Here is a 24,460-nt window from a genome sequence, read left to right as displayed (position 1 = left end):
CTTTTGGAGAAGAAACACTAAGAATAGAAATTAGAAGTAGAAGGCTGTATGAAAGGACAGGTATGAAAGCACAGAAGTATAGCTGTTCAAGAGATCCTCTTTCATTTCAAATCTTTCTTTGAATTGCTTTATAAAATGAAACATAACATGTTCATGAACAGAATGTAAATTGAGTTGATTATCTCACCATAACCAACATTATAGACTAATTTGGATGTTCAAAAGTACACAGAATAAAGCACGAGGGATTGCTGTCCCAGAATTGAGGAGCTCTGAAACATATAAGCTCTTTTATAATGATTTTCTCAACCCAAACTGCTTTTCAGTCATATAGAGATTTGTACAGTTCCAAATTTTTCATTAGGCTGTTTCCTCAGATTGAGACTAATTTCTAAAAATCTTCACTATGTATAGGTTGATGACCTGCTGCAGACAAGCAGAAAAAGTCATGCTGCAGTATTTCAAAACTGAAAAACTTTAGATTATAGAAGAATTTTCAACAGAATATTATGTGGTTTTAGATAGTCACCATCAGTAATTAAAAAAACATGTGTAGTATACTACAAAATTTCAGATCAATTTGTAGTTTTCCTTCAAAACAATAATTTATCACATAACACGTAAAAAACATTATTAGAATCTCTAATAAGTAAGTGCTGTTAAAATCCCTTGTTAGTAAGCTTTGAATATCTTTAGCAAACAATGTTTATCTAATAGATTTATGTTTTTATTCATAAATTCTTACCTAAGCTGTTTAAAAGCTTCTGCCTTCACAAGTGGTGTTTCTACAGAGTGTTCAAAAAGTGCTCCTTCAGGCCCTGAAAAACAAAAACAAGACCAAACTGTACTGTAAAAATTCAAATGTAAAAGATCATTGTTGTCAACCATGACTCCCACGTCTTTTTCCCCAGGGTTGCACTCCAGAGGGTCAACCCCTGCTGGAACCTGTACTGGGTTTATGGGGTTGTTCCTCCCCAGATGGAGTACCCTACGCTTGCTCTTACTGAAATGTATTTGGTTTCTTCCTGCCCAGCTTTCCAACCTGTCCAGGTCACACTGGATAGCAGCACAGCCCTCTGGCATGTCAGCCACCCCTGCTAGTGCCTTGCTACACTGCTGCATATCCTTACATACAGTGGCCATGGTGGTAGAACTTGACTTTGTGCCAATTTCTTGATATCTAAATAACAGTATGGATCTTAGTGCAGTTTCTGGATACAAGATCCATTTGCATCTCATTTTAAGGTCTGTAGGAAAAGCTGACGATTTGAAAACATTGCTATTTTGGAGAGAAAGACACATCATCACACGACTTCTTACAGCTGTCTGAAGGTCTCATCTGCTTCTTCCTGAGCAGGTGATTTGCAGTACACACCCACTATAATGTTGCCCATGTTGATTTGCCCTCTAACCCTGACCCACAATCCCTCAGCTGCCTCCTCATCTGCCCCACACATTCCCACTGCTCTTGTACATGAAAGGCAACTCCCCCCTCATCGTTCCAGCCTCTCTTTCTTGAAGAGCCTCTGTTCCAGTGAAGTAGTTTGAGTGGCACATTTGTAAAGCACCTTAGCTCTCTGCATCTTATGGTGTCTCATTGCTGTAGATACAGTCCTCACACTGATAGCACTGGAAGAGCCCCAGCACACTGGAGCAGCTCCACAGAACCAAATGGCATGACAGTTTTACTGCTATTAAAAATCTCATCTTACTGTTGCATTTTTGTGAAGTTTCTGGCTATGTCTCTGTGTAAACAAAAAGTTTTTCATTTAGTCCACTTGCAATTAACCATTTAGTTTCAATTATTAGAAAGATTAGTGAAGGAAATAACTACATTAATACTTTGCAAAACTAACATTAATGGCTATTGATAGAACCATGAAAAGGTCCATCTAGCTATCAGAGTAGTAAGAGGTAAGTGGAGCCTACTAGTTTAAACTACATGAACACAGCCTATTATCTTGCTGCCATTGACAAAATAATAAAAGATAACTTCAAAAAGGAAAAGACATGTCTCTAAAACTTAACTGGTGTGTTCTGTCTCCACACTGGGCATGACCAGCATGAGCAAACTCTCAAAAGCTCTACTCTGAGCTCTGCCTGATTTTCATGTAATTCATCTGTCATCTTCAGAAAACCATACAATCACTATAGCTCATCACTATGGATTTGTACTTCCAGAACTGATTAAAAGTGGAATTAAAAGTTGTAAGTACCAATGGCCCCAGGGGAAACCATGAGAAATTCAGTGGCAGCCTTTCTCATATACACTCAGGTGAAAGTCAAGAAACTGAGGTGCCAGATTATGAAAGGCAGGCACAAAATACTAAAGTCTTCCAGCAGATTAATTAACATCATCTTCTGTACTTCTTGCATCTTTTTTGTATGCAGTATAGCACTGGATATGACATTATTAAATACACTTATATTTGAATTGTAAATGAGATGACAAGCTTGGCTGATAAAGGTTATAGTATGGCAGCATTAAACTTCCATAGGCATTTACTTTTATGACATACCACGTTTTGATTAAGAGATTAAAGCAATGCAAATCAGCCTGGAATGCACTATATGGATTCAAGTTGACTGATAGCTCTTAAAATTACAAACAAAGAATGAGTGAGGGGATGTGTTACTGGTGGGGCCAAAAGTGATGTAACATTTTATCGCAGACTTGGAAGAAAGCAAGTAAGTACTGATTATTTCAGCTGACATAGACACTGCAAGGATTTGAAGGACAAATCATTAATAACAGGATATCCCAATTATTTTGCAAATATGCCTTTATCAGGTCACCCAGGCTTAGGCTTACCTCTCTACGCATGAGCTCCCTTGGTAATTATTTAAACTCACACTAACTTGTCTAGTAATAACTGCTGATCCTGAATGCTTTCTTTTGGCAACATTCCTAAACTTTATTACTCAGATATCTTTTTCTTGTCTAACTATAATTCAGGATGCTCTACTCTGTCTTGAGGTCACTTCTAAAGCCACCCTCAAAACTAGATCTGTAGACGAGTGGGCTGTCTGGCTGCTGGGGACACCTTGCAATGTGTGTAGGATGCCACATGCCAAAGGTGCCCTCAGGATGTCTTGCTATGGGATGTGCAGAGCTGCCTTTCCTGTAAGGCAGAAAGGAAGATCATGGCAGTGAAGGGAACTCATCTGTCTCACAGGCTTTCCTAATTTCATTCTGGAACCTGCTTATACATAGCTCTGTATTTCTCCTACAGCACCTTTTAGGTAGAAGGTCACATTTGGAGATATAAAAATGAAGAGTGTGTGTTTGCATTTGAGATGCAGCTTCTAAGAATCTAAAAGAAATTATATGACCTACTTCTCTCTTTGTGAAAGGGATGTGAGCTGATAAATCAGGTGTCTCTTCTAGCCAAACTTTGTGAGTTAAAGATGATCAGATTTGCACAGAGACATGTCAGAAAGAGGAACCTGGCAGAATCAATGGGAGGAGGGGAGCAAACATCTAAACAAAGAGAGATTATTGAGGCTTGAATGTAATCACAGCTACTCAAGCCTTGTTTGAAATAAAGCAAATCCTTGTTTTAGGGATCAGCTCCTGTCTCTTGGTCTAAGCACCACTGGGGCTCAGTAACAAGACAGAGAGAGCAGAGACCAGAGAGAACAAATTCCCCAGAGTAGCTCAGTTGTATTGGTAGTTCTCAGCCTGTGCAAATCAAGACCACTGCAATCAGCACTAAACCATAGTAATTACAGCATTTTAATTAAACATAATCTTTCCAAATGCCTTTATAAAACACCATTGTCAGGGGAGCATCCCCTCCTCAATGGGGAAGATGGAAGGCCAAGCTTAGCAGCAAACAATCTGGGGGGATCTCAGCCTCTGCTTCTCTTTTTGAAGGTGAACCATGACAGAGGAAAAAATGGGAGAGCAGGCAGCCAGGTGCAGAGCTTTACTTTGCTGGCAGATATCAAACAGTGCCTGGTCCCAGCTGTCCCCTCACACAAGGCACCTAACACTTTGTAGAGTGTTACAGAGCACCGTCCTGGGAGGCGGGACTGCAGGACTGAAGTCTTCTAGGCAAGGTGGGAATTCAAGCTCTAAGCATCTCTTCCATGGGAGTAGGGGCTAATGGAAGAAAACCAAGAGGAAATATCTGTGTTAATGCTCCAGAGAGAAAGAAAGCATTGAGGGGATAGTGGTGGTGTAAGAGGGAATGAAATGGCTAAATTCTATAATGGCAAACCTTGCCTTCCTGTGAGAAAAATTTCTTCATCATCAAACAACATTTAAGTTTGAAGACTATGACACTAAATGTTTTTTTGGAAAATGGCTCTAAAGTGATTTCTTGTCTTCATTACCTACATGATCTTTTAAACTGTAAAGAAAGAACATTAACTATGATATGAATATGACTATATTTACTATTTTACTTACTACTGTTTTAATATAAGTTAATTTAATCCTAAAAAACACAAGATCAGGATATTAACTTTCTTAAAGAGAGGATCCACGTCAGTAAGTTTCATTTATACCTCACCACCACAACCCCTACCAAGCAAAAATTATGAGGAAATGGAATGAAACTGCATCAGAAGTTCAAATTCAACATTAGGAAAAGGTTCTTCACTGAGATGATAGTGACTGGAACAGGCTCCCCACAGAACTCATGGCATCAAGCCTGTCAGAGCTCTAGGAGCATCTGGATGATGCTCATAGTCATATGGTTTAGCTTTAGGTGAGGAGTGGGGAGTGGGACTTGATCCCTATGGGTCCCTTCCAACTCAAGATATTCTATGATTCTGTGACTATCTGCCTCTTCAAAGTCTAAGAGGATGTTTATTTAAACCCTTAAATTGTCTCCTACTTACCTTCTGAACAGAAGTGTTTAAATTAAACACACCTCTTCACACTGCACTCCAGTATTAATCTACTCAAACTGAAATAGAACAAAGCACCTTTCCGTAGAACAAAACACCAGAAAATCACCAACACTAAGCAAATACTTCTAAGGGATTATGAAAGACAAGCAGGAGAAGAAGAAGAAGTAAACTGGGGAAAGGGTGATACAGTATGCTTCTCTATAAAGATACTCATCTCCTTCACCTTGCCAGATTTTCTTTGAGAAAAGCTGGATAAGCAACTGCCTTCTATTCATTTCTTCTCTACTCATCATGAAAATTTTACCTGATACAAAAGTCATGATATATAAAATATTATTTTTACTTCTTAAAAACAGGTGTTTTTTTGTGCAGTAGCTGAGACTATTTTGTATCTGCTGAATATTAATTATTTTACTATTGAATATAATGTTATTTACCTGAGACATCTAGCTGACAAGTCTGCAAAGCAGGCTACTGAGAGAAAAATAGCACTTCTATTGCCATGGTCTCTGGCCATCTGTGCAGGAGCACTGTGTCCTGTCAGTCCTGTGACTTCTGTCCTTTTGCCATGACAATATTGTTAGTCATAAAGCAATCACCTTTTTACCAGCCAATACACAAGGTAGGTTTCACTGCCACCAATACCAACTGAATGTATAAAACCCTACCAGAACAAAATGCTGACATTCTGTACTTTCATAGCAGCATAATAAATGTCTGCAGAATATGCAGATCATTACTGAAATAGTATCAGAGAGGATGTAATTGGAGTGCATGTTCCTTCAGGTAGCATTAATTGCTATACAGGTTTAAATTTGAGCATCACACACTTAAATTTAAGTGTCTATGATGTAGGTGTCACAGATGAGCTAGAGGAAGAATTTAATTGCCTAATCCTATGTCTCTACTGTCATCTAAAATACCCTTATACATCCTTCCTAGCTCCCATATGGAGTTTCACACACCTATGGTGTTTCAAACACTTCTTGGGTGTTATGTTTAAACATCTGAACTCAGCCACTATATTTAAGGGAGATGAGTGAACCACTGAGCTCATCCTAAAGTAGAACTCTTCATCTGGTCTGCAGAGGAGCTCCCCACATGCCAGGTCTTGGTGTCTCATTCACACTTGAGGGTGCATAGACTGAGGGTCCAATTCGTTTGTCTGAACATGGGCATCCAGACCCATCTCTGACCCTGGGGAGAATCTGAGACACTTTCCTGATAATGGCTTTCCCCAGGCACTTGCTTTTCTTAAGAGAATGGAGAGTCTGCCACAATTTTATTGTACCACATCGGCCAGAAAATGTCTCACTAATAATATGAGGTGAAATATAAAAATAGTTGGAAAGTGAAAGTTCTTGAGGTGTTGGGTTGGATTAGTTTTTCTTAGATTTTTTCATCTTCCCTGAAATACCATAAATCACAGACATTTGCTATCTGCTGTATTGTATTTTAGGAGAAAACTGTCAGGTTTTGCTAAAAATTTTTACTGAGCTTTTCATAATTCACATAAATAATAAGTAAAACCAAGTAGTTCATTAGACTGTACATAAAAAGATGCAAAATGTGTATTTTAATTCTGAGGCAGTCTGTTTCTTATGGTACAAATTTTTCAAAATTTGTTTCACGTTGATATTGTTCTCTATCTAAAATGTTAGAAAAATTATCTCAGTATGCAAAGTATTACTAATTTTTCCTTCAGGCTAATAGTATCATTTAAATCACAATTTTAATAAATTAACTCAAAGCAAAGTATGCATGGATCTTCTCTCATTTGTGTTAATTTTACACTGAAAAAACCTCACTGACTGTAATGAATTTGCTTTTGAATTGTATTACCCTGTTAAAAAAAAAAATAAAAAAAAAAATGAAGTAACGTGTCTTTCTCCAGTATCTGTTAAAGTAAACAATTATCCTTGCAGTGTCAAGATTAATGTTGGACAAGTCAGAATACATGTTTTAGCATAACAATTTCAACTCGTGTAGGAATGATTTTACTTACTTCAGGCAGAGATAGAGCTTTCCCAAATCAATTAACAATTATGCAGTTTTTCATATCTTTGTTAAACAGGCTTTTCTATTAAAGTTTAGCATCCCTTGGGCAAACAATAATTATTTGATATGGTTTCCTGGTTAAACAAAGTTGTAATTTCAATTAGGTTAAAAAGTAAAAAAACCTTAAGATAAGACCCTCAGGCATAAACAAAATTTACTAACACATTTATTATAACTTAACTTTGTCTTTGAAACACTAATCATATAGTTACTACCACGTTTGTAGTTTTGAACAGTAAAATAATATGACTAAATCCATTCAAATTAACACATTGAGATTTCAGAGGACCAGTAATTAACAAAAGTTAAACATGATAGCTGCAATCAGGTTAAAAATATTAAAAATGTAATTGAAAACAAGTTACAGGATAGTTTCAATATTTGTTTTGATGAACTCATCTGCTTGAAGAAAAATCACACCTGGATTTATTTATCTGTTTTAATGCAACCTTACACCTGGAAAATGAAGGTTGACTTTATCAGGATATACAAAAGGAAACAGCTTTTCGTGTGAAAACTTTGACATCTTACTTCATAAATGAGTACTTTGGTGATTTGCAGAAATAGTGTAAGATAAAATCACATTTAAGCACATGAGATTTTAAATATACTACAAATACCATCCCTTGACTATGTCCTATGCACAGATCAGAAATACAGTACCTTTCACTTAAAAAATAAAACCGTTTGAAATTATCAGAGGGACTCTGAAATGTTTTAACCAATAGAACTCAATAAAATTCAAACTGGAATATCTAGAATTTTTTCATCCTCAGTTGACAGTGTGCACTGGAAACATTAAATAATTCAGAAAAACATGCACCAGTACAGTTCCAGTCACCAATGGATTTAAAATAAAGTACACACATACATATATATGTATATATTTACGTCCATTTCATCGTTTTGCTGTTAAAATTCTCCCTTCATTATAGACTGAAAAAGGGTCACAATATCTCCAAATTTCTATTTCCTAATGATGTACGAGCAGAACTTATGTTCACACACAATGATGTATATAAAAATGCCATTTTTATTGTGCTTTTCTTGCGGCTATTATTGGGATATTTCTTAAACTCTTACAAACCTGTGACTCGAAGTTTATCTGTGCCAATAACAACCTCATTTTCATCCACTGTAAAAAGGGGTTTGCCATCCTTTGAGTTGATCTGAAATTGCTGACCATGGAATTCCACCATTTTAGGACCTGCAAATAGAACAAGAGAATAATTGCATCAGCTTTCTTTCATTTTCTATATAAATTGCTAGTAACTTGACTTGTGTTCTCAATAATTTAGTGACTCATTTAAGTACATTAATGATCCTGAAACAACCAGATATTCTAAGTATCATGGCCCTGTAAGAAGAGAAATTTGATAAGTCTATTTACTAGATCTAATTTGTTTTCAAAACTGTGCCTGCCTTCAAGTTGGGTTTCCAGGGAATTTAGGAAATCCCTCACAGATTGATCAAGTTAAACACTCATGTTCTCAGTGGTGAAACTGAGAATATTCTTTCATCAGTAAGGATGTCTAATTTTTTTTTTCCTAACATACAAACTAATTATCAAAGTCTTTGAAAAGTCATCCCTTATGATTAGGAAGACTGAAATGCTTAAATTACAAACATCCCACGTAAGGGCAAGACCTCTTCATTAAAAAATACCAATTTAACTCCACATATCTAACAAGTGTTACTGACCATATTCTTACAAGAGTTTCAAAAACCTCTCAGAGCATTTGCAACTGGATATGGTACTCCAAAAATTAAAATAATTATGCAAAAGAGTGTTTACACATTAAGAGTTTCTAAATTCAGTAAAACATCCTGTTCTACAGTAATGGCTTAGTAAGCAGATATAAACCAAATGCTTATTATTCCCCTTTCTAACAACCTGATCAATTAAAAATTCACATCACTCACATTTGAATGTCAGCTTGATAGAGCCGTCAACTAAATCTATGTTCAGAATTAAAATTAAATGGTCAAAGCAGTTAAGACCCTTTTCCAGCAATTTTTAATAAAGATAATTCACAGACCAACCATGGGACTAAGAAGCACCAGGCTGCCTCTTTCCCAGAAAGAACTTGTCTTACCATGCTTGCTCCCATGAACATTAAATATATGCCAGGCAGACATTTTCAAAAGAAATATTTTTATTTCTTTGTTAGCTCTTACATTAAAATGCCATTAGTAACAGATGATTAATACCGTTAGGGAAGAAATTCAGGTATTTCCTAAAATCTGCATGATCCCCAATTCTGAGATGGTTATCATAAGCTCCTAAAGAAATTGCTTATTGCTTGACTCATCAGACTCCAAGTATTGCTTTTAATTGCCCACCAAGCACAGAAAGGGTTATAGAAAACCATAATGTCCTAAACTAGGGCAGTAATTCTATGGAATAAAACCCAATATTGAAAATGCCCCATATAGAGAGCTGAACTCTTCAGTACATTATACATGGTTGGACATGTGCACCCAGCCACAGCTTTACTTATTACAATTTGGCTCTTCTCTAAAGCTCCCCTGAAGCCCAAGACTTTGATTCTGAGAAGAGCACTGCAAAAAGGTGAGCTCAGAAAATACCTTCATTCAATGAGAAGATGTTAATCTGCCTTCTTTTCTTTTTTCTTTTTTTTTTTTTTTTTTTCTCTTATCCAGCAAATGGGGTATTTCTGGGTAAGTGAGGCAAGGATGGATCCCTGTTAACACTTTCCTAGAAAATCTTGATTAAGGTGTTTTATTGTTCTGTTTCTGCCCAGCAGCAGTGAAACTGCCCTGCTAGTGTAAGTAGATCCTCATTTACTCAAAGAGTTAAAAGGCCCAAGTAAACTGGCTGTAAACACCTTTACTGGTGCTGCAGGGGCTGTCTCCTCATCCTTCCCATTGACGGGAAGGATCCAACAACACCATGACTACAGCACTCAGCCTGAGTGTGAGTAACACAAGTCTCTGCTGCCTGATATGATACAGGTTGAGTGATTCCAGCACACCACATTTTTGCTGGAAAGGATTTTTTTGCTGGAAAGGATTTCGGAGTGATTCTTCACCTCTTTTGCTGAGCAGAGAAGAGGAGGGTTTTATTTGGAGCCTTTATTTCTTCCAGAGGAAGGGAAACAAAGTCTCCAACTTCCAAAGTCAACGCTTTGGCTGTAGAAATGCTGGAAAAAAAGAACACCTTTTCCCCTCCTGATCCTGCTTATTGTCAGATCTCATTCTAAAAACTTCTAGTTAGAATATATGATGGACTAGACCCAGCAGATGAGATGGAAATGGGAATGCTTGCTCTGCAGACTCTGACAAGGTAAATATTTTTCTTTTCAATGCTGTCAACATTTTAGTAGGTCTGGTATGCTGGAAGCAAATATTCTTACATATCCATGGAATATTTACTGATTAAAAGAATTAATAACGGAGTGAAGATCCTGAAAACTTAGATTTCAGGTCTATGTTCTTTAAAGTAAAGTAGGTGCCCCCAGACCTTTCAGATCCAATTCCAAGTTGTGAGGTTTTATAATGTGAGTAATCTTTCAAATACTAATTAGGAACTGCTGTAACTCTGAACTGTATCTGAACTACTGTGCTGCAAACAGTGTGCAGCAATATGTCTAGAAGACTCAGAAACATATACTGTTAAATGACATAACTGTTAATTATTTACACACCATCACAGAAAAATACTTTAATGTGATGAAGAAACTGTATGTTTAGAGGGAATGCTATCTACTGATTTCCTTGGCACAAAGGCAGTCACCTTTGAAAATAAATTATTGGGCCTGAATAATGGCACTTCTGCTCTTTCCTTCACAGTACCTTTGGAGACACAGATGCTTTATTGACTATAAAGCATCGGGGAAAAAAAAGAAGGTTTGAAAGAACTGGAGACATGACTGGCATGGGGTCTAATTTGATCTGTTCTAGGAGTAAATTAATCTTCTTGATTTGCTAATTTGCTGAATAGATTTCACAAGTAACATTGTCAAAGAAAGATTTTTCATGTTTCTTATAGTAAGAACAGGAAAAAACTTCCTCAAACAGCATTAACTGATTAATGTAATTTGTACGTCTGCATATTCTATAGAGTTGTGACATGACAGAAGAAAACAGACAACATTGAAGCTGCTTTAACTGTCTGAATTTAGGATTAATATATACTCTCTAACTAGCATTTACATACCTTGGGCCAAATTCTGTTTTCTCTCACCTACCCAAAGCAAACAGGCACAGATAACAAACACATGATGTGCAGACTGACTTTTTTAATCTGTCCTCTCTAATGCAAATTCCAGTCATGGTGTCCATACAGTACTTCACACAGACACAACTGGAGATGCAACATACACCAGCTTAAACTGGCCCACATATGCACAGATCCCATTCAAGAGTGACTTGAATGAGGCTGGGACTCAACCTTTCCACTCCCACCAAACTGTTTTAACATTAGACCATGTCAGCACATTTATGGGCTCTCCTCTTTTTTTCCACTCACTATCTTATTATTCCAGGGAAGGCACCTTTAAAATGAGAAATTGAGGAAGTCCTACTCTAAAATAGAGAGATAGAGGAAAAATGAAGAAAAATCTCTGTAGATAGATGAGGAACGACAGGCATGACAGGATTTGTAGAAAATTGCTCATCCTGATGGAGCAGTAAACTTTAGGAGGAGCAGTAAACTGTAGCAAACTAATGAATACATCTATACCAATAAATTATAGAAAGCCATGGCAGACGAGACGTAAATACTGCCAAGTTCTGCTAATCTGGTAGCCCATGTTGGCCCGTGCCACACAACAACCTACCTGTTCACACCCACAAACAGGGGCTGTTCCTTGCAGACAGGATGGATGAAACTCTCCTGCTCTGGAGGGAGATGGTTTTAACTGGGTGGGCATGATGCCATGGCACCTGCTCCCCAGCCCTGGGAAAGACCATGGGTCCTGGCACATTGTTTGATTGCTGATGCAGACATAATTTATTCTCACTTGCTAAACACTTCCCTGATTTAGGTGTTTCTGGTCATGCATTGAGTGACATGTTAAGGTGCTTGGTGATTTTCATTGCTTAAGAAAAATTTGGTGCCTATTAACTTTCTTTCACAGTGAATGCTCATCCACTGCACATTATATACTTCCCAAAGGAGTCCTGGCTGATGGCTCTTTGAAACCACATCTCAGGTCTTACCTGTGCTGGGTTTGCATTCAGATTTCTCTCCTGTTTGATCCTGGTCCTTGCACACTTGAATTAATCTTTAAAAAGAATCTTTAAGTCCATAGTTTTCTCAGCACAAATGCTCCAGTAAAATGGGACTGGGACTGTTTTGCAGATAATCCTCATTATCAAAGAATGGTATGGGTAATAACTGATGTATTGTAAATCTTTAGAGAGAGTGATAGGGTAAACCAAATTCAAGCACATGTTTTACTCCTCCTGCCACGAAGAGACATCTCAGTATATGTGGAACAAATTTCAAAAAGTAATAATTGTCTTTTAATGAAATTGGGAATAAATTTATGAAACCAAGACTAGACATAAACTTATCTTAGTTGTATTTCACAAGACGCATGCACATTGCAGTAACACCACTTGTATTGTGATCCCAGTAAGATCAGCTTTCAGTTCATAAACAGCACCTAAATTCAAAGTCTAAAACTTTAATTTCATAATTCATAAATGCATTTTGATTACAGCCTTAGCAGATTAACTACATGTTACCCAACCTCAGAATTCCAGGCAAATACAAATATGGCATGGAATCTTTTGTCAAAAATAGGGCTTGACATAAAATGCATTTCCACAAATGCTTAATGTCAATTAAATTGTTATTGCCATTTCAGTGGCAGACTCTTCAAGTACAATTAGTTCTGCCAAGCAGTAAGCGATTTTAGTGTATCTTTAGATCTTTCAGAATAAACAATTTTCAAACACTGAAGTTACTTATTTAATTTCAGATCTTTTTCTTTCTTAGTCTCTTCTGCTATCTGTCATTACTGATAACATATGGCCGTCACCTGTTATTTATACTTCACTTTTCTACGACCTAGAGTCACTGAAATGTTGAATACAAGCCAAAATCCTGAGTGCTTTGGGGTATTGCTATGCAATTTTTTTTAGTTAATTTTTATTACATTAAAACATCTTACTTAAATAAGATCTCATTAAAAGTGTATTAAAATGTAACACTCCTTCAGATTTAGTACCAGTTTCATGAGTAGTGCAATACCAATAAATGTAAAGCCATTGCTTTCAAAAGCATAAAACTAGTCAGATTTTCATACTGAATAGTATGGAACAACTTGCTGGTCTTTTAGCAGAACAAATACATTATTACAGGGAACATGCAGCACATTGCATACATACATTCTCTGTTCATACCATACATCTCCCATCACCTTAAAAAATATCTCTAATACATTAATAGAATCATTGCTGCTCTTGTTTCCTCTTTTTATCTCAGTTCTTCTATGCAATAGATGCAATAATTGTGTTCTTAGGTTAAAGTAAGGATGCCTTACTGTCAGGACTTCTTATACTTTGTTGTTCTCTTTGGTGGAACACAAGTCCAGAGATCTTTAAAAAATTGGTTATGTATGATCATTGCAGGCACTGATCATGCATCACTGTCCAGCAAAGGCAGCATCTGGTAATTAGGTGGTCATACTTTCCTCTCAGAGTGATTCAGGTAACTAATACCTTAAACCATCTAGATATTATCCTTATAAAAACCTTTAAATACAAATAAATAATCCCATGTAAAATGGACTATTCCAGGTAGAAAACATGGCAGGAATAAGAGATCATGTTTTTCACTCAGTGTCTTGACAAAAAAGTGATGGTGTCACCTTCTCTCTGAGGACTAAGGGATCCAGAAGTTGTTGCATGGTGAAAAACTTTAACAGGAAAAGGTGAAACACAGTCCTCAGACAGGTAATGTGAAAATAAAACTGCTAAAAGAGATGAGGCATGATCACTTGAAATTCTGTATTCAGAAAGAACAGCTGATCTGAGTGCCTCATCCCTGAGCAAATACTTTAACTGATTTGTCTTCTGAATAATAGGTAATTCTTGCTCCTCCACTTTTTTTTTTTTTCTTTCTTAAAAAAAGATAGCCATGAGCGTCCTTTCATAAGATCAACTCCAGCATTGTGTTTCAGGAGTATTCTATGCACTCTTACTGGATCTGGGCAGAAGACAAAGTGAGAGAACCAATTAAACCCATGGGGCATGACCCGGTTACCAACACAGCTCTCCAGTGCTGTTGTATGTACTTTGGTGTTCCTGGCTTGGCCTTCAGCTTATTTAGATGCCCTTGAGTATCTAAGTCTTGTCCATCAGACTAGAAAGTCTGACATGGGGCCTGTAAGTAACCCAAGCCCTTCCAGAGTGCCAGCTGAAGACAGGGCAAGATGGAATCACAGAAGAATGCAAGCCAGAAGTCACCTCTGGGGGTCACTTAGTCCTACATCCTACTCACAGCAGGGTCAGCTTGGTTGGAAGTTAGAGGAAGGTGCTCAGGGTACAGGTAGGAATTTTAATACTTCTAGGAAGGGTTAACCTGTTTCCATGGTAACTGCCGTAACACTGATATTTTCCCCACCACCCTTCTATCCAGTTGCATTTTGACTCACTGCAACTTATGACCACTGCCTCTTGCCCTTTTGCTGTGCACCTCTGAGAAGAGTGGCTTGTTTTGTCTCTTAGTAGCAAGCAGAAATTAGAAGCTCCCCTTAAGCCTTCCATTCTGCAGTTTAAACAAATACAACCTGCTCAGTCTCTTATAATTCATGTGGTTCCACTCCCTGCCCATCTTGATGAGTCTCCTCAGTTTGCTCATGGCTCAGCTGTGCTGGCCAGGGCTTAATGCTGCATTCCAGATGCAGACTCCCAGGAGTGGAATGCTGCAGCCAGGGATGCCATTAGACCTCACTGCCACAAGAGTACACTGCAGATACATGTTCAAATAATCAAGTGTATGTCTTCTTCTGCAGACCTGCTGCAAAAAATTAAGTATCTAGCTTTTTTTGGCCACTAACTGCCACTGGGAGTCTTGTCAGCTTTAAGAAAGTAGTTACACTTGAAATGTATTGGGATTTTAGATGTACTTAATAATCCAGATTCTTTAATAGATTATAGTCACAATAAAATTCAGCTATTTTTTGCTAACCTTTGAAAATTTATCTAGCAATAACCGGTGCCAACAATGCAATCTTACTACTCTAGAGGAAGGGAGCATAGGAACTATCCTCACCCTTAGGAATATGTATTATCTTCAAATTTTCATCCAATGACTTATGTTAATGATTACTATACCATAAGAAGCAAAATACATTGTTTGGGATTGCAAATTTACTGAACACTGTGAAAACTGACAGTTTCCCTTTCTTAACATATTTGAAGAATTATTATTTTATTCTTATTTGGTTTTTTCCATTGAAACTAAGAGAGCTACTCAGATGAGTAATTCCTCTCTGACGAGAAGCAGATGTCTACTCTCAGGTTCATTTCCAAATAAAAAATTATTTCCCAAACCATAGCCTTTTTTTCAGAGCTAAATTTTAGACTTATATGCATATTGCTTTTCTCTTTTTCTAGACATAGCTAAAAGAGAAGTGACAGAATAAGATGAAAATCTCCTTGACCAGGTTAAATCTCCCCTTATCTGTGCTGGTGGTGTATTAAGCTGGCAATGCTCATAACTACCTCATTAACTTCTAGAGGATGTTTCAAGTCTGGCTCAAGTCAGTGTTGCTGATGCCAAACATTATCACACATCTCTTATCACACATTATCTAATTTGGGGACAGGGTGTGTAAATCTTGCTGTGGTGAGCACCTTACTATACTATGTACATAGACACTGAGGGCTTTTTTTTGTTTGGTTTTTTTTTTTTCCAGAACAGTAAACAGTTCATTTGAGTCTAAATATTACACTACAGCTGTAATGGCTAAACTCTTCTTTTCATAAGTAAGTTTTTGTGGCGATATAGCCAGCTGGATTATATTTAGCTGTATATTGATTACTACTTACTTTTTTCTGCTATTTGTTTTAGCTCTTTTCAACATTATTACTATTTAAATATGCAACAGTCGCACAAAAGACTGATAGCATATGCATTTAATATAAAACAGAAACATCTGTGCCATGGAATAAAACAGGAAATTAGAGGATCAGTTAAAAAGCCTATAGGATGTTTTAAGACACCATTTGTCATTCTCTACATTTTGCCTAAAGTGAGTCAACTAAATTTTGCTTAAATATAAAACTAGTATCTATGTCTTCATATGGTCAGATTCATTGTTAGCTAAAATTTTTATACTTCTGCAAGTAAAAATCCCTACTTTAATCCCCTTAGAACAACTACTATAAGTTCTTGATCACAGGAAAACTTAATCGCCTCAAAAATACTTCAACGAAATATCCAATTTATCTTTCTATTAATTAGTCCTATGTTGTATCTTTCCTTCTTGTAACTCAGCTGGACAGCAATTAAAGTTATGCAAATAATCATCTTCCTGCAGTACAAAGATCTTCAAGAAATATGTTCTGGCTTTCATCTTAAAGATAAGAAATAACTTATTTGGACAAAAATGGAGTTTTTAATGAAAGGCTTCTGGGGAAAATAAAGAAGGAAAAGGTAAATGATTTTACAATATCATTAAGTCAAGTATATGAAACTGGCTTCAGGGTTTTCCCTGTAAAAACAGCAAACTCTTACATACATCATGCTGCATTTGCATTGTTTTCTTCCTATTACACCTGTGACAAAAAAGTATTATCACTTGAAAATGAAATACCAAAATCCTGATGAAAGAACCAGACACTGGTAAGCACTGGTTTGTAGATGTAATTAATACTAATGAGGCAATGAAGTACTGACACATCTGTTTCCTCAGAATGTTGCTCCTGCCTGAAAAACAGGGGATGGGATGGCACAAATGCTCTCATTGAAACAGCTGTTCAGATAAACGTGATGGACATGGAAACAGTCTCTAGGCAGAATTTTGACTGTGTGTGTTCTCATACTTTAAAAAACCATTTTGACTGTTACAAATCTTTCTAAGTGGGGCTGATTTCATTTTTCAAAGTGCAGAAAAGCTTCAGAACTCAACTATCTAAATAAATTCCCTCTGTATTTAAATACTTTAACCTGAGCCCCTGGCCTGAAGCAACTGGCATTACTGTTCCTTGGTGTAAACAGCTGAACTAGGAGGAGGACCAGCAGTCCCCTGTGCCAGGATCTGTTCTTACAGACCTTGAATGACTCTGGATGCCCCTTTCCTTTGAGAAGGAAAGGATCAGATATTACAAGCAGAACTTTGGGTCTTCTGTAGGCTGAAGCCTCCTTAAAAGGTCCATGAAAAATAGATCTTTGCTGCTCTTCATCCATTGTCTTAATATTTGGCACTGGAACATCACTGCAAAATCTGACTGTATTACCATAGCCTATTCATGGAATGGCTAGGGCTGGAAGCGACCTTAAAGATCCAACCTTAAAGATCTGGATCCAACCCCATTGCCATGGGCAGGGACACCTCCCACCAGATCAGGTTGCTCAAGGCACATCCAACCTGGCCTTGAACACTTCCAGGGACAGGGCAGCTACACCATCCCTGGGCTGCAGGTAGGCTGTGTGTGTAAACATACATCTACTTAAGTGAAGATCCATCTGCTATCTGATACCAACTGCATCTCTGCATCTTTCTTCCATATACATAACAAAATTGATATAATGTATTATGAGAAAAGTTTGATCATTTTTTACACTACGTTGCTTTTTTACGGCTCATGGTAATAATCAAAGTTTCATGCCCTTTTTTTTTTTTTTTTTTTTCTTCTAGGATTGAAGTAGTAAGAGCAGGAATCTTGGAGGTGATGGTTAGCAACTTTTCTCAACTGCTTTCTTGGACTATCAAAATAAGTTCTAGATATTTCAGTTTTGAAGGCTGATGAGAAAGCTGTGATAATGACATCTAAAACTTCACCACAATTTTAAAGACAGGAGCTATTTTAAAGTAAAGAGTTACTACTTGTTCTATAGACAACCTTGCCTTACCCCTAGGCATACTTCCCTTTGACTTTCAGTCTTGTACTTTCCCACATCTGTGCTTTGCTTAGATTTCTTCCTGTTGGCCAACAACCTTTTTTAAGTTCCAGAATATCTCCCAGAGATATTGCCAAAGCAATTACATCCCATAATCCCTTAACTACATGTCCCATTTACTTTTTGTTTTAAATTAATATTTTATTAATATTTTAAAAATATGCACTTGGTTTTATTATAACTTTATTTGGTCATATGTGAGTTTTTAATGATTTTAAAGGGTAACTCAAACAAAATGGGTATTTTTGTTACCCAGAGGGATACTGAATTCAAAAAAGAGTAAGGCACAGAATTGGTTGGTCTTTTTAGTTATGAACCCTATTATATTACATTTTCCTGGCAAGCAGTTAAATGTATTTGCATTCAGTAAGGCTTCTAAAAGCAGCATAATCATGGAACACAATCCAAAACACAAGATGGTCTTACGAATGATACTATATTATATTGTCATCTTTGGAATGATCCCAAACTTAACCTATACAATGTCAGCTGCAGATTTATAAGTTGAATATAGTATTAAAGCATAATTCCAGCATGCTGGCAACTGTAAAAAGCATTAATTCACCAACGGCCTGTGCATATGAAGCCACACACCTATCTTCCCCCCCTTCTTATAAGGGAACATCATCTTACATGCATGAATTTTATGACTGGCTAAGGACAATGGCTAAAAATATCAAGCTATGTATAGATGGTCATTTATTTCAACAGTCTGTCACTTACCCCAGTCTCTGATGTTTTACCATATATTCAGTCATTAACAGAACTGTAGAGAGAACCATAAGTCCTCAGGTGTCGCCGATAATGAACTGGGAGCTTAGGCCCAGCTGTGCCCACTAATTAGGGCCTGCCCCAGCCGGAAATGGGCGGGGCTGAAGGGCAAGATAAAAGGCATGCTCCCAGAAGCAGAATCAGGCAGAAGAGAAGAGACAAGAGATGAAGATGCCTGAGGAGAGGGATGGCAAGAGAGCCCCGGAGAAGAGCCGTGTCCCTGAGAGAAGGCTCGCCGCAACACAGAACTTTACACAGTATTAAGCTTTTACTGCTCTTTCAACACTTTTCTATCAGTCTAAAATGTGTATGACTTAATGTTAGTAACATTTCATGTTAGTGTTTATAATAGTATCAACTAAACCAGACATCGCGTATGACCAATTATTAATAAAAATCAATAAACAGGAGATTACTTAAACATCATACACTTCAAATACCAAAATGCACTTCAGCACTTCCTTTTGATGTAGTTTTGATTTTCTCAGGATCAAATAATTATTTCCCTCTCTTACCTGGGTATTTCTTCCAGAGAAAGCTGGAGGATTGTCAGAACTTTCCTGCTTCATTGTTGAATTTGAATTTTTTTATACATTGAATACTTTTAAAAGATTTGAGATGCAGGACTTCACAGAATTACTGAGGCTGGAGAAGACCTCTGATTTCATCAAGTCCAGCCTATGACCTAACACCCCCACACTGACTGCACCATGGCACTAAGTGCCATGTTCATCCTTTCCTTAAACCCCTCCAGGGATAGTGACTCCACCACTTCCCTGGGCAGCCCATTCCAATGCCTGACCACCTCTCCGGGAGGCAGTGCCTTCCGATATACAACCCAAACCTTCCCTGGTGCAGCTTCAGGCCATGCCCTCTCCTGCTCTTTTCCTTTTCTGCTCCCACCTCCTCTTTTCCTCATATATTGCCTCAGCTAGATACAGCCTCTTTGCATAGCCAGGTAACTTTTCATCTGGATAACACTAAATATTTGGCTTTCCCTTAGGAAAAGATTAAAGAGGTTTGAGACCATAAGGGACGATAAAACTGAACTGCATGTTGCTGTCAGTAGGGCCAAAAAAGCCAGGTAATGAAAAGCAAAGAAATGAAATTAAACTACCAGTAAGGAGGGAAAACATTAACTATGGGTGGTATTTAGTATAAATGAGTCACAGCTGATAAGATAGTTCCCATCCAGCAGAACTCTTTCCCAGACACCACAGTCCACAGTCTACAATATGGGTTTGTATTAACCCTTCTCTGTCTATGAGGACATCAGTTTTCTTCAAACTAGGTGTCTCTAGCCCTACAAAGCAGGTATTTTCAACTTTCTATTTAACACAGCACATTTCATCTTGCTCACTGCACTGCTTTTTGTTAATGGTCTTAGAAGATTATGTTGTCACTGGAAATGGGAAGAGAAGGAAAAGGAAAGACAAGAAATGAAAAATGAGGGTCTGAGATTTGTGGTTGCTTTTGCTAGGCTCCCTTCTTCTAAAGTAGGATCTATCACCATTGGCTGGCACAACTAAAATATCTTTCCTTTCAGTAAAATAGGTCACACATGTTGGACACAGCCTGTCAAACAATTAAACAGGCCTTTGGGCAACTGTCTGACATGATTTTACCCTCAGGTTTCTCATCAGGAATCAGGTTGGAAAATTTAGTGATCTGCTAAGTGGTCAGTGATTTGCTCTGTGGTCTGCCTTCCCAAAGGACTTCCTGAGAACTTCCCTACGTGGAGCAGGATGGGCATGTGACAAAAGTAAGGTACATGTCTGGGCAGTCAAACAGTATGGGGCAGACAGAAGCAACAGCACACGGGCACCGTTACAGAAATTTTGAGCATGCAATGTATGGTTTTGTCATGTGGTCACCTTAGTTACTTATGGAAAACAGTTTAATTAATAACTGTACCGATCATATGAAAGCAGAAGTACTGTACATTTTACACCCTTAATTGTTATCAAAGTGAGATATGAAAGCTAATTGCATGTCTTGATAAATATTTAATGGCATTTTTCAAGAGGAATGATCTTGAGTTAAAAAAGGAGATGTGAGAACACTTAAAGGCCAAACTGTGATTAATTGTGTAATTTAACATTTTTAAAGCAGGCTCTTTTACAAGTTATATATAAAGACTTGAAAAACATTCAATTAATTGATACAGTAATTCTTCAAAGAAAAGTTACACAGTCTCATAAGCATGGAAGAGCTGCTCATCAGTGCTCATCTGAGTCCCAGTCAAGGAAACTACTTAAGTCTTACAGTTAAATAAACAGTCCTACAGTAAAATACATACATTTCCCAGTTGTGAACTGGCAGGGTTTTTTAGAATATTAGCTTTGTATTAATCCCCAGAATGCTAAGAAGTGAGGAGAAACATAGATCTCTCTAACCATGTTCTCTTGTTGTAATTTACTAGAAAACTATTTGCAACTAGAAATAATTTACTAGAAAATTGGTACTTACTGAGTTGGTACTTACTGAGTGGCAGCTGGATTTTTTAAAAATCATCATAACAGAAAAAAAAAAAATCACATTTTTAGCATTTTATATCCTCCAAGTTCCTTGTAGATAGTCATTAAAATGCTTCCAAAACAGTGACCAAGGAAAAGTCACTTAGACTTACCCACATTTAATCTGCCTGTGACTTCCCCATTGGAATTGCGAGCATTGACAGTCACATTGTGAGTCGACTGGAGAAGCAGTGATGAGTCCTGACATATGGAGAGAGAAAGAGAAAAAGTAGATTCAGCAGAATAATTAGAATTGTTAATAATTGAAGAAACACACGTTCTCACTGAAACTGAAGAGGATCATTCTCAGTTCCAAAAGTTTGTGGCGGGAAAATTATCTAGGGAAAGACATAGACAGGATACAGTATCATAGAATCATCCGGGTTGGAAAGGACCTCTGAGATCATCAAGTCCAACCCTTAATCTACTACCACTGGGGCTACTAGGTCATGGCACTGAGGAAGCACATAGTATTATGTTAAAACTTAAACCAAACTGCAAAACTACACATTTGCTCAGTGAGAATATGAGAACAGGAGGATGATTTTTTGCCTATTCTGTGCTGAGTCAAACGAGGTATGTAATTGAGAGACAACTGCTAAATTCCTGGTGACACTTGTCCTTATTACAACAGGCTAACTGAGTTTGTTGTAGGAAAGCCAACAGATAATGCAACAACTTTGGATGCCCTCTCTAAGCCTGAAATCACTGGAAAAGAAACAGCCACGTGAAAGTCTATCACAGACACCTTAAACTGCTTCCACTCTCATTCACTTCTCTGCCAGGAGTGAGGAGTGTTCCAGGGAGTATGAGTAGAACGGGAAGGGGCAGGAGAAGACTTGGAGGTCGTACACCCAAAGAAAGGATGCAAAAGAAGGGGCTGCAAAGAGGATAGAAAACTAAAGGATAAAGGATATCTTACAAGTAGGTAGATAGGCTATGTCAAAAACGTCACTATAAATTAATATTGTTTTGTATATTATATCAGAAAAAAGCAAAAGCTAACAGAACTAACACAAATAATAAAAGGTATTAGAAAAGAAGTAAGCAGTATTTGTGGGAAAATAAGATCAACCAATATCTGGTAAATATATCACATTTAATTATATGTGCTAAATAATACAAAAATACAAAAATTTCTGTTATGCTTTTCTGACTGCCACTGATTGACTTAAAAATATGTTAGGAAGTTGTAATATTTAATTTAAGTGTGAATAAACTGTATTCTAGATCTCCAGCTTCTACACGTGGTTTTAGCAAATCAAAATGCAGTAAGATATCTATTGATGTTCATCCTTTTTCTTATATGTTTTAGCTAAAATGCAATGGTATTGCCCACAGCTGTGCTGTTCTCATAATGAAGACACAAACTTGTAATAGGCTTTAGAGATGATGCACAGCAAGTGGATTTTCTGCTACATATTTTCTTAACACAAATTGGAGACCTCAATTAGATGAGAAAAGCTGTTAGGAGACTGCAAGGAGAAAACTATTAAGGCAAAGATGTTAAGATAGCCCTGAATGGCCCAATTCTCTGACAAACTTAGAAAAAGAAATCAGAACAAACAAGCAACTTCATGAGAATAAACATATAGATGTTTATTCAGGACATCAACCTACAGGCAATTAAGTCACTAAAGAGTTCAAATACTTTCAAAAAACAAGCAAGCAAACAACCAACCTCTGATGAATTCTCCCTTCATAGGGTGCAGAGAGATTTAGTAGCCTGAAGGCTCTAATTAGTGCATGCTACTAATGATCATGATGGGTCATTAGACAGCTAAGCTTACATTAGATGCTGCCACACCTCTTCTTTCCTATTCTGTGTTAAACTTATTAAGAGTTGGTAGGAATATTAAAAGAGTACAAATGGTAGCTTAACACTGCATAACATTTTTTTGGGACAGAGAGAGTACTTAAGTATTAGCTATGCTGATCTCAAGAAGTTACATATCTTGTTGGGTAAACAACCTCAAGGGAAATTAATTTAAGCACATAAATAGTTTTCTCACTGCCTATGAGGCAGAAAAGAATACAGCATAATAAATAAAATGGAAATACAGATTTAGTAATGGAATTTCACCATCTATGAAAGAGCTGTTCCTGCTGCTGGAAATACTTGTTGCAGAAAAAGAGTAGAAGAAATGCTTAACAGTTGTGAAATTATATTGCTTAAATTTAAGTAATAAAGCACTTAAACAACCTCATTCTGAATACCATATGAACCATGTTTCCAGATAAGTTTATTAAAATTTTTCTTGCTATACAAACACTTTTTCCCTAAGTTCAGAGAAGTCTCCCAGTTAGCTATGTCCTCCTGGTGAGGATGGTAAGGTTTGAAGCAATGCAAGTGCCATATTCAGATTTTACTTCTATTGAATAGTACTGTATGCAAAGAAATGTCCCACTGCTTGATGACAATGTTAATAAAACACAGCTTTATTTTGTGAGAGTCTGGATTACAGATAATAGTTTTGAAAAATGTTTTTGTTTTTTGTTTTGTTTTTTTGTTTGTTTTGTTTTTGCAAGAAACAGCTATCGCTGTACAAAAATTCACCGGTAAAGGTTTCAGAGTTGACCTGGATAATTAAAAACTAATTCAGATTTTCTCTTCCTTCCTCTAAGCTCAGGACTTCTAAAATGTATCATACCATTCCTGGTGTAATTTTGAAATTAATCTTCTTGATAAATATATTTTTTTGACCAAGTAATTTATTCTTTCTTTAAAACAACAACAACAAGAAAAATAATAATTTGGTAGTTATTATTTCTGTCTATGTAAACAAGATTAAACCCTAAATATTTCCATTTAATCTTGTACACTTTATATACACAAATATATAAAGGTAGTATACATTACTTCCTTTATATATGAGAGGTGGCAAAACCTGAACATATTTGCATGCAAAAATATGCATGTAGCCACATATACACACACAGATATTTATATATTTGCCTGACAGATGTCTGGAGTTTGCCTGGATTCAGCTGCTCATAAATGCATCAATTTTATTTTAGCACTATTGAAAGACTGGCTGCTTACCACTCGAGAATGGATTTCTTTGGCATAAAGGGGGAACAAGAATTCTGATTCCCCTTCCAGACGAAGTCCTTCTTTCGTAACACGCAGGTGTCCCATTCCAGTCTGAGGAGA

At 37.0% G+C, this 24,460-nt stretch overlaps 1 protein-coding gene across 5 annotated transcripts in view; it reads right to left on the bottom strand.

The window, feature by feature from the left end:
* SGCG (sarcoglycan gamma) overlaps positions 1-24,460 on the bottom strand; it is a 118,019-nt gene that overhangs the window by 20,841 nt on the left and 72,718 nt on the right. For all 5 annotated transcript variants that reach the window (XM_071735844.1, XM_071735861.1, XM_071735853.1 and 2 more), the window contains 4 exons: positions 24,350-24,451; positions 21,420-21,507; positions 8,006-8,125; positions 746-818 (listed from right to left, as the gene is read on the bottom strand). In XM_071735844.1, coding sequence (XP_071591945.1) covers positions 746-818; positions 8,006-8,125; positions 21,420-21,507; positions 24,350-24,451 — 383 coding nt within the window. The remainder of the gene's footprint in view (positions 1-745; positions 819-8,005; positions 8,126-21,419; positions 21,508-24,349; positions 24,452-24,460) is intronic.

This window comes from Heliangelus exortis, chromosome 1 (assembly GCF_036169615.1).
Source record: "Heliangelus exortis chromosome 1, bHelExo1.hap1, whole genome shotgun sequence".
NCBI lineage: Eukaryota > Metazoa > Chordata > Aves > Apodiformes > Trochilidae > Heliangelus > Heliangelus exortis.
The sequence above is the reverse complement of the archived record's forward strand: the minus strand, read 5'-3'. Positions and strand labels throughout refer to the sequence as shown.